The sequence below is a fragment of the Hylobates moloch genome, unplaced genomic scaffold, assembly GCF_009828535.3.
Source record: "Hylobates moloch isolate HMO894 unplaced genomic scaffold, HMol_V3 SCAFFOLD_16, whole genome shotgun sequence".
Classification (NCBI taxonomy): Eukaryota; Metazoa; Chordata; class Mammalia; order Primates; family Hylobatidae; genus Hylobates; species Hylobates moloch.
In genome coordinates this window covers 24,664,562-24,676,745 of record NW_026652291.1, presented here as the reverse complement: position 1 = coordinate 24,676,745, position 12,184 = coordinate 24,664,562, and the positions used below count along the sequence as shown (strand labels likewise).

The 12,184-nt window shown below is 35.5% G+C and overlaps 1 protein-coding gene across 13 annotated transcripts in view; it reads right to left on the bottom strand.

The window, feature by feature from the left end:
• Positions 1-12,184, bottom strand: part of CEP128 (centrosomal protein 128) — a 447,534-nt gene that overhangs the window by 237,125 nt on the left and 198,225 nt on the right. For 12 of the 13 annotated variants that reach the window (XM_058429721.1, XM_058429723.1, XM_058429719.1 and 9 more), the window contains one exon: positions 6,909-7,101. In XM_058429721.1, the coding sequence (XP_058285704.1) occupies positions 6,909-7,101 (193 nt within the window). Of the gene's footprint in view, positions 1-1,053; positions 1,270-6,908; positions 7,102-12,184 lie in introns of those variants that run through there. The other variant, XM_058429728.1, reaches the window with a different exon arrangement.

Sequence of the window (12,184 nt, the reverse complement as noted above, 5' to 3'; positions counted from 1 at the left end):
TTACAACACACCATCAAAGCAGAAATGCCCCCCGCAGAAATCCGTATTTGTAACAACAAATAGTCAAAATGTACAGAGTTTCCATCTGCATTTGTTTTAAGGTAGCTCTAATATAAGGTTTAAAAAAAAAACACACAGCAGAGATACGCTTTGAATTTAATGAAAGCTACTTAGTAACCTGAAAGCTCAAATCAAATCTATTTTAGCACAAGGAGCTTTGCCTTACTCATCTCCCTAAATGTGCTCATGATTCAAGTTTAAGGAAGAACAGCTTTGCTACACAAATAATCTATACGATGAAGAAACAAGAAAATCTAAGAATTCACATAATATATTTAACATTTCTGAATTTTCCAGAATATATTTCAGAATACACACACACACACACACACACACACACACACAGTCTCTACCCTCAATATTTTGGAAGAGGAAAAATATAAACTTTAAATATTTAAACTCCCCACTCAATCAATAATGGTCTGTTGCCAACTGAATACATTACTGGAAATATTGAAAATCTTTATCTTTAAAATTAAGTTCATCCAATAGAAGCGTTATAAATTTTAGGCCCCTTACACAAGAGGTGAAAAAGGGAGGGCTCAGAGATATTTACAGTTAACTAAAGAATAATGAATCATAAGTTTCCACTGCCCATTTACTGACTAAAGACATGAATGTTGATTTCGCATTCAATCACAGTTGACATCTGCACAGATCTGTGTATCAGCATCCCTAGGCATATCGTTAATTTAATTCTGGTCCTAGGAATATTTAGCCAATGTAGTTTAATTTCAATCCCTGTTGACCTAGGCTGGATTTCAATTCATAACAGAAAACATATGAGAAACAAAATTACTGTAATGAAACATCTATAAGCAAAAGAAACTAAGAATAAAACATATTTCTTAAAAAATTATGATTTGACTCTAATAGCAGGCATAATTTTCTAAAAACTATTCTTTCTCAATTGGTTGTTAAAAACAATTACAGGCTGGGTGCAGTGGCTCATGCCTGTAATCCCAGTGCTTTGGGAGGCCGAGGTGGGTGGATCACGAGGTCAGGCATTCGAGACCAGCCTGGCCAGTATGGTGAAACTCCTTCTCTTCTAATAATACAAAAATTAGCCAGGCGTGGTGGTGTACATCTGTAGTCCCAGCTACTCGGGAGGCTGAGGCAGGAGAATTGCTTGAACCCAGGAGGCGGAGGTTGCAGTGAGCCAAGATCATGCCACCACACTCCAGCCTGGGCGACAGAGCAAGACTCTGTCTGAAAAAAGAAGAAAAAAGAAAAAAAATTATAAAGAAAGCAACAAGAAAATAAAGAAGGGGTAACTTCATGTTAAATAATGGATGAGTTTTAATAATGTTCTCAATTTATCAATTAAAATAATTGTTATTTTAATTATCTCTAATGATCTACACCATTGAACTTCTGAACAAGCTAGTCACAATTTAAAAATAAGATGCTACGGCCAGGTGCACTGATTCACGCCTGTCATCCCAGTAACTCAGGAAAACAAGGTCTAGGATTATTTAAGGCCAGGAGTTTGAGACCAGCCTGGGTAACACAGAAAGACCTCATCTCTATATAAAAATTAAAAAATAAAAACATTAGCCAGGCATGGTGGCATGCACCTGTAATCCCAGCTACTCAGGAGTCTGAGGTGGGAGGACTGCTTGAGCCTGAAAGGTCAAGGCTGCAGTGAGCCAAGATGGCGCCACTGCACTCCAGCCTGGGTGACAGAGCGAGACCCCATCTCAATCAATCAATCCAATGATAAATTCAATTTTAAAAAATTAACCAGAGTCCAAATAAATAAATGGTATTACATTTAGAAATCATCCCCTAAGTTACTTCAGAATGTTTAAATATTACACTCCAATATGGAATAGAAAAAATTTGCTTCTTCCTGTTTTGGGACTAAAGGACACTTCTATGAGTATCATGATTCTAAATTCTTTCTTCGATAAGACAAATCTGAAAAACTGTGTGAAATGATTTGCAGAATAAGTGATAGACGAATGAGTGACTGGGTGACTAGAAAAATAAACCAATATATAAATAATGTATAAGCACAACATAAAGTATGAAATCTTAAGTCTAAACTACATGTTAGAAAAGGTATCTACAGTTCGAGAGTCCCTCCATTATTTCTGTCCCACAAATAAATTATAAGAAATTATCCTCTCTTAACAGCAATTGACAACCAACTGTAGAAGTAGCATAGAAATTCGAAGGATGAGCAGAGAAAAGCAGAAAAATCAGCTGAAAAGTTTCTCAGAACACTGGGAATGATGAAACCAAAGGAATAAACCATTAAAAAGTTGAGAACACTATTGACAGATCCAAAATCTATCACATTAGATTAAAATCAGATTTTTAGATAGAAAAAAATCTAAGTCATACAGTAGTCTCCCCCCTAGTTTTAGATAGAAAAAATCTAAGTCATAACAGTTTCAATCTGGTTTCAATCACTGCCTGTCAACTGCAGTCCGAAAAAAGGTAAGTACAGACACCTTGTTATAATTGTTCTATTTTATTAATTATTATTAATGTTTTATTGTTTCTAATTTATAAATTAAGCTTTATCATAGGTATGTATGTATAGGAAAAAACAGTGCATATAGGGATTGGTACTACCTGCAGCTTCAGGCATCCACTAGGGTGCCTAAGTCCCCACACATAAGGGGAGCCTACTGCATCTCTTTATGCTCACAGCCATGTATATGGCCAGAATAATCAGTGTACAGTGTGCCAGATTCGCCACTAAGGTGGCTCTAATGCTTTGGATATCCATCATATGATAAGCTTTATGCTTTGGAAGCAGGTTGCCAAAAATATAGATTTGGCAATCTGGCTTAAGCCACTCCTAAGACTTCTACCAACGCAGGTCATGCCAAAGTTTTACATTGCAAATCCAGTGGCTACTTCTCATCCCTTCTCTCCTTTTCTGCAAATACTCATCCTTTCTTTGAGCATATACAAGGGATAGGGAGATAATGTATCTTTCCTCTACTGCATACTTCTAGACTATGTATATGTTCATCCTTTCTTTGAGCTTATATAAGGCAAAGATTAGACCCAATTACAGATTCTAAGAAGCTAACCGTCAAAATAAGAAAACCACTACAAAAATTATTGTGATAAGTGAATCTGCCAAACATACTAGCATATTCAAAACACTAAAAATATCTTAAAAGAAGAAATCCCTAACTCTTTTGCCCTTGTTCTTTCCAAGATTCACTTCTCTACGTTTACTTTTGACCTCATCCACACATTATCTTCCGGGATCCTGCTATACCAGCTAAACTTCCACCTGTTCAACCTCTCCCATCAACAGCCCCTTCCACTCAACATATATAATCAGGCTCAAGCTTTTCTATGACTAGTAGTACATACAGAATCATACTCTAAAAGTTATAGTCATTCTACTCTTAAAGACTGAGACTATTTTAGACACACACAAAGTTTTAATATTCTTTTTTTTGATATTTAGGTATTTTGAATTTTTTTCACGTTATACTAGGGAGTTAAATCATAGTATACAATGGGGCTAGAATTAATACTAACAATGTTATTATGTCCCTAAATGAATCAGGAAGCTCTTGGAGGATACTGTCACAAAATGAATAAAATATAAATTATTTAAATATTGCTACCATAAAATGTAATACATAACTGAAATACTAGAAAAGACAAATACTGTTACCTAATTCCAGAGTGTCATAAACAATATGTAAACCACTCTAATTAAATTACTTAATCAACTTCTGCCAAATAGTTGCTGATTTTTATTTTGGTTATACAGAGTTTAATAAGTATCCAATAAATTTCAAAACAGGGAAAAATAAATAAATTTGGGCCAATGGCAAGATATCATCTCTGTCTTTCTAAATCTAAACTTTGGGGAAAAACTACGCTTTCTTTTGGAACAGTGATTTTTTTTTCACTAAATATTAATATTAGGGCTCCCCTATTAACTGTGCTCCTTTAGTGTTCTTTCATTACTTCCCTCATTCATTCAGTTGTGCAACAAATATTTCACATGTCTACTGTGCACCAGGCTCTTTCTAGGCACTGGAGATACGGCATTCAGCAAAACATTAAAAAATCACTGCCTTCATAGAAACTCTATGCTAGGTGATACATACAACAAAACACATTTCTCAATTGTGTGCCTGTCAAAAATCCATTAAGGCAAGAAATAAAGTATCTTTGGGCCAGGACAGGCCACACCCACAGCCATTACTAGGGTGAAACTTAAAACTAGTAAAATGTATACACACACACACACACACACACACACACACACAGATTCATATCTATATCTGGATAGATAGATAGATAGATAGATAGATAGATAGATAGATAGACAGACAGACAGACAGACAGAAATGATGCATATTTCTTTCACTGCCTACTTTTTGGCTAAGACACAGGTGTTAACCAAAAATAATATAGGCATTAGTTCTCTGCTGCAAAGACATTATTTTCTGAAGAGCTGGAAGACCATTTTCTTTTTTCTACATCCTCTTACCTGTAGAACTTTCCCTTTTATAACTACTCAGAAAAGATAACTCCCTAACAAAGACACTTTGACAATGGTTTTATTTCACCCTTAGATGTGCATTCTAACAAATGACACACGACAGCAAGGGACAGATTCAGGAAGCCTTGGTACAGTACACGCCGCTGGGAATGACTATTTTCTATATGTTGTACTTACAGCATGGGGGCAGTGAGGAATTGGTGAAGATCCCACCTAATAAAACAAAGCCAAAAGAGTATAGCACCTACCCCAAACTGGAAATACTAAGTAAATCAAATTTCATCTGTAAGGTAAAGGAATTTCAGGCCATGTCAATTTCTAATTATTCCAGAAGGAAAGCCATGTACACATAATAGCCAAAACCACAACCACCCAGTTCCTGGAAAGCAAGATCAGTCACTTGTTTAAAAAAGAGTCACTATTTCAGTTTCAGGAAAAAATAAGAAAATTGCCTTCTATATTTGTTCATATTCGCTAGCATTTTGTACAGCAAGAATACAACTACACTGTAGAAATGTCTCTCCTTCTGAAAACATTTGAAAAATTCCTGGCAATTTCCACATAAATTTTAGGTTTTAGTAAACCTGATAGTTTCAATGTATTCTTATATTATACCTAAATCCTCCCAGCTGAAGTTTACAGCTCTTTACCCTTGTCTTTGTTACCCCTTATAACTGAAGAATTTCTCAGTGAATAATTACTAAACTTCTAAGAGGTTCCTGACATTAACCCCTTAATAAATTTTCCTCCCCTACAGGAATTTCCAAATTCCAAATTTCTAGACTTATAGGCCCAGAACACCCCAAAAGTATATGACAACTTGGATCTATGAATATAGCAGCACTCAGTGGTGGAAACTCCTTGTCCCAGGGCCTCAGTTAACCTGGCAGATGTCACTTACTATGACATTAAATCACACTAAAAAATATTAACTGAGATGGCATTAATTCTAGCAAATAGAAAGTTTATCTGTCATATTTCACTTATAGACAGATTAACTTTGTTATACTTAATAGATAAGTTTCTAAGATGGTAGAGAATCACATACAAATTTGTATTAACAATTAACTTTGATGTGTCAGAAATATTCACTATCACTAGTTTCCCTGCTGCCTTTCACCTTCTCTGCGTGTACCACTGTAAAACAAAAATGTTTAAATCACTATGCAGATAAATTCTGCAGAAAATCTCTGCAAGTCTTTTCCTTATGGAAATCTTGCTTTGTTTTTAAGATCCAAATAAAGTGACATGCCTTGCAAAAATGTCCCCACAGGGACCTCAGCAGAAGTAATCAAAACTCTTTTTACCAAGAGCATGTTGCTTATATTTCTAGTAATTATTTATAAGTCCTCAACTTTAACAGCATTTGCTTGGTAGCGGATTAAAGTGTTCATTATGTCCAAATCCACCAGGCAGTACTATTACAATATTTTTCACACACCAGACAAAAGATTAAAATATCTCTTCTGACAGAAGTTTGGGCCTTCATAATACTTTTTTTCTTACATTTTTTATTTTAAGAATTAGGTAAAAATGCATACCCTCTTTTTCTCCCACCAGATCAACTACTTCCTGACTTTCCTCTTTCTCACAATGGCAAAACCACTGAGACCTTCGAATCTCCTGTGAGTCCTCTCTCTTCCTCACCTTGGGCTGGTCCTCCACAACGTCTTTTGCATTTGTTGCCTGTTTTCCAATTCCACTACCAAGGTCCTTCTTTAGTCCCTCTTTTCCTTTTAGATAGAGAACATATCAACAGGCCTCTAACTGGACACATTGCCATAATCAATGCTAAGAATTTAATAACAGAGTTCCAAAATATGTGAAGCCAAACTCTCCTTCCCTTACTCTACTGTTTCTACCACTGTGATTACAACCTTCTAATATATTATATAATGTACCTATTTGTAATATGAATGTCTCCACCCAATAAAACATAAGCTAAATAAGGGTAGGGTTTTTTTTTTCCTGCTTTATTCACTGATACATCCTCTGTACCTAGAATAGTGCGTACTTGAAAATGGGCACAAAATATGTATTGAATGAACCAAGGAGTATTTTACTGAAGTAAATGTAAACTTCAGCATTTTACTAAGACAAAAGCAGTATGTCTTATCAATTAATTCCTGCACACAGCCAGTAAATGCAGGTATCATATACACAGCAGGAATGCTGTGGCTGAAGAATTTTCTCTTCTCATCCCAGAAATGAAGAAAGATAAAAAGACAAAGACAAGAAAAGGAGATGGGCTTAGAAATAGTCCAGACTGGATGCAATAGAAGTAGGTTTTTTTCCAATCCTAGGATTAGGATTCCATAAATATAAACAAATAAAAATGAAAGAACAACTAACACACCTCTCTTCTCACGATGTATTTCATCCAGAAGCTGCTCCTGCCTTTCTATCTGTTGGAAGAGACACTGCAGCTCAGATTCCTTGTTTTCAGTCAAATTCCTGAGTTGTTGTCTGCAGAGCATCAGCTGGTGTCGCAGATTTTTCTCTCTGTTTTCTCTCTCTTTCAGTTCCTCACAGAGCCACTGAAGTTTAGTCTAAAAAATAACATTTATATCTAATGGTTAAAGAAACTCAGAAAAGAGTAGCATTACAAAACATGAGGAAAAAAATAAGTAACATCACAATTTGAACAAACATAGATGATTACCAACTTTTTGCAAAATTTTAAAATATCCATGTTTAATTTGCATAATGGTCTACAGCAATTACAAGTTGGTTCAGAAATTAAGCCATGATATTCGTAGATTTTTAAAAAAATATTTGGTGTCATCTTTAGAAAGACAAAGTTTGGCCTATTAAACTTCCAATAACATTATAGGTAGTCCTCTGATTTGATATATAGGGCAGTCTAGTATAGGAATTTAAAAAACAAATATATCCCAGAATAGAACTATAGACTTTTTATAAAAGAAGTATTCCTTCAGAGAATTTTTTAAAAGATAAAATTCCTAGCATGACTTCTAAAAATGCATATCCCCACTGATCTAGCTAATTAGGCATGAGGAGAGATTCTTTACTGACTAGAAGATATAGAGTTAATGTTTATGCTTCTAAGACACAATGAAAGTGAATTCTGGCAACTCTACTTCACAGACTCTAACCTCACCTATCTTTTTTTCTTTCTTTCCCTCTCTCTGTCTTTGTTGTTTGTTTGAGATATAATCTCACTCTGTCGCCCAGGATAGAGTGCAGTGGCACGATCTTGGCTCACTGTAGCCTTGACCTCCTGGGCTCGAGCAATCCTCCTGCTCGGCCTCCTCAGTAGCTGGGACTACAGATGCACACCACGTCTGGCTGTTTTTTGTACTTTTTGTCGAGCTGGGGTTTCGCCATGTTGCCCAGGCTGGTCTCAAACTCCTGAGCTCAAGAAATCCACCTGTCTCAGCCTCCCGAAGTGCTGGAATTACTGGCATGAGTGACCACACCCAGCCCTCACCTAACTTTTAATATTTAGATATTTACAACAAGAATAGGAAAAGAAATATTTATTTCACCTTCAATACAGCAGGATTTCAGTCAAGTCTTAGGATCTTCCTAAGTCAGGCTACCCTCCAATTCCTAGTTATATGTGAAATGTATTGTCCGTAGGAAAATCATGCTTTTGAAGATAAAACCTGTATCATAATTGTTAATATAAAGTCTCATCAAAAACAAAAGGGGGCCATCATAACAGTTCTTCTTCTGGAATGATGATACATCGAGTTCTGTAGAAATGGTCCCCAGTGAAATAACCGTAAGTGCTAAAAATATTTTTTTAAAAATCAACGTTTCTAAATATTGTCCTGTAGCCATACAGCAAATTAAGAAACATTTATTCAAGAAACTCTATTTAACCTCATTAAAGTGGCACTTGAGGCATAACTGACTCCCTCCTTCTACCCTCAGTGTGACAAAAGCTCCACTCCTCATTCTAGAAAAACACTGCCAAGAAAACAGGGTTTTCTCTTTCTCCAGTTCACAGTGAAGGTACATGACAGCATACTGGATGGGCAGATCACCAGGATTTTTCAGCCTTGCAGCTCTGATTTGCATAGGCTAAAATCCTGGCCAAGTGCAACAAGATGTTGAGAATCCCTAGCTCCCTCAATGTCCCACTGATAGGATGGTTACCCTACCCCAAGCACAGCCGGCTGAGAATACTGGGGTCCCAACTGCCATTTCTCCAGGTCACTTATAATAAAGCTGTACTTATGAATATGCCTGATGAATACAGATTTTCTTGAAATCCTCGAGAAAATACTAGCTAACAGAATCCAGCAACCTCTAAAATGAACATCATGATTACTATGGTTTGGCTCTGTCTCCACCCAAATCTCATGTTGAATTATAATTTCCAATGTTGGGGCAGGGATCCGGTGGGAGGTGACTGGATCATGCAGGCAGTTTCCCCCTTGCTGTCCTCATGATAGTGAGTTCTCAGGAGATCTGGACGTTTAAAGGTGTGTAGCACTTCATCCTTTGCTCTCTCTCTCTTGCTGCCATGTGAAGACAAGACATGCTTGCTTCCCTTTCACCCTTCCACCATGATTGTAAGTTTCCTGAGGCCTCCCCAAAACCAAGCCTCCTGCACAGCCTATAGAACTGAGTCAATTAAACCTCTTTTCTTTATAAATTACCCAGTCTCGGGTAGTTCTTTATAGCAGTGTGAGAACAAACTAATACAATGATCAAGTGGAAGTTATCCCAAGAATGCAAGGTTTAAGATAGGAAAATCATTAATGTAATACACCATATTAATAGAATTAGGGACAAACGCCATATGATTATATCAAAAGATACAGAAAAAGCATATAATAAAGTTAAACATTCCTTCATAATAAAGACACTCAAAAAACTAAAAATAGAAGAGAAACTCCTTAATATGATTTTTAAAATATCTATGGAAAACCCACAACTATTATCATACTTAATAGTAAAAGTCTGAATGCTTTCTCACTAAGACCAGAAAGAAGAAAAGGATAACAGCTCTCACCACTTCTATCTAACATTGTATTAGAGGGTTATGAAAAGGCAATTATACAAAAAAAAAAGAAATAAAAAATATGCAGATTGAAAAGGAAGAAGTGAATATATCTCTATTTGCAGGTAACAGGCTTATGTGTAGGAAAATCCTAGTAATTCCATTAAAAAAATCTATTAGAACTAACAAAAGAGTCCAGCATATTGTAATATATAAAATCAATACAAAAATTAATTATATTTCTATATATTAATATTTGCAATGAGCGATCCAAAAATAACATTAAGATAATCATATTTACAGTAGCATCAAAAAATGAAGTATTAGTGATAAACATAAAACTGCAAAACTTATATCTAAAAGCTACAAAATGCTTTTTAAAAAACTGAAGACTAAGTGGAAAGATATCTTATGTAAATGGATTGAAAGAGAATATTATTAAAATAGCAATACATCCCACCTAATCTACAGATTCAACAGGATCCCTTTCAGAATCCCATCTGGCTTCTTTAAAGAAATTGATGAGTTGATCCTATGTTTCAAATGGGAATTCAAGGCAAATTTCAAAAATAGCCAAAAAAAGATATTGGAAAAGAATAATATAGTTGGAGGATTCATACTTATCCATTCCAAGGCTTACTACAAAGTCAAGATGGTGTGGTATTGGCATAAGGACAGATATACAGACCAATGGAACAGAAGTGAAAGTCTAGAAATAAATCCATACATAAATGTCAATTGATTTTCAACAAAAGATCCAAAACAATTTAATAGAGAAAAGAATAGTCTTACCAACAAATGGTGCAGGACAACTAAATATACAAATACAAAAGAATTCATTTATCCCCCCTACTTCACACCATATACAAAAACTAACTCTAAAAGGATCACAAACCTAAATGTTAAAGAGCTGAAACCATAAGATTATTAAAAGAAAACACAGTCATAAATCATTGTGACCTTGGCTTGGCAATAACTTCCTAGGTATAACACCAAAAGCAGAAGCCATCAAAGAAAAAAGCTGATAAACTGAACTTCTTTGAAATTAAAATTCTGTGCTTTAAGGGCCACTACCAACAAAGAGAAGAGACAACCTGCTAAGTGGCAGAAAATATTTGCAACTCAATGTCTAATAAGGGAATTATATGTCAGATTCATACAGAAGTCAGTAATAAAAAGACAAGTGATGCCATTTTTAAAATGTACAAAGGATGTAAATAGATATTTCTCCAATGAAGATATACAAATAGCCAATAAGCACATGAAAAGATGCTGAACATCATTAGCCATTAGGAAAATGTAAATCAAAACCACAGTGAGACTCTACTTCACGCCCAGCAGGGTAGCTAAAATCAAAAAGACAGATAATAACAATTGTTTGTGTAGGTGTGGAGAAACTGGAACTCTGACATACTGCCGGTGGGAATGCACAGCAGTGCAATTGCTTTAGAAAATAATCTGACAGTTACTCTACGGGTTAAACATAGAGGTACCATATAACTCAGCAGTTCTACTCCCAGGTAAGTATCTAAGAGAAATGAAAAACAAACATCCATGCAAAAACTCGGATAGAAATTACTCATAGCAGCATTATAATAACAGCCAAAAAATTGAAACTATCCAAATTTCCGTCAAATGATAAACAGATTTAAAAAGTGGAGTATATCCAAACGATGAAATATTATTTGGCAATAAAAAAGTGAGGTCATACATGCTAAAATGGATGTATCATAATATGGATGAAACTTGACAACATTCTGCTAAATGAAAGAAGTCATCACAAAAGACCACATATTATATGATTATATTTATGGCCAAGGGCAATGGTTCACGCCTGTAATCCCAGCACTTTGGGAGGCCAAGGTGGGCGGATTACGAGGTCAGGAGTTTGAGAGCAGCCTGACCAACATAGTGAAACCCCGTCTCTACTAAAAACACAAAAATTAGCCGGGCGTGGTGGAACATGCCTATAATTCCAGCTACTCAGGAGGCTGAGGCAGGAGAATTGCTTGAACCCAGGAGGCGGACGTTGCAGTAAGCCAAAATCACACCATTGCGCTCCAGCCTAGGCAACAGATATATATATATATGTGTATATATATGTGTATATATGTGTGTATATGTGTATATATGTGTATATATATGTATATATATGTATATATGTATATATATATGTATATATACATATATAAAATGTCCTGAATAGACAAATCTACATAGACAGAAAGATTAGTGGCAGACTAGAACTGGTGGTTGGATTTATAGGTGATGGCTAAGGGGTCCTGATTTTCTACTGGAGGTGATGAAAATGTTCTCAAATTAAATGTGGTGATGACTGCACAATTCTGTAAATACACTAAAAAGCATTAAATGGTGTATTCTAAATTGACCCATTGTATGATATATGAATTATATCTCAATTAAGCTGTTAGTTAAATGGTAGAGAGTAAGTCAAGACAGAAAAACAAAGCTAAAATTACACCTCTATGAATAAATGAGACCTGGCTTTAGTACATGCTATGCAATTTATAGGCCTCTGTCTTGTCTGGATGTCATTGGCTAAATGTAGGAAATCTGCAAATTAAATTGGGCTGTGCACTTCCAATTATGATTGCAGAAATTTAACAAAGCCTACTTCACTTCTCAATACTCCCTTT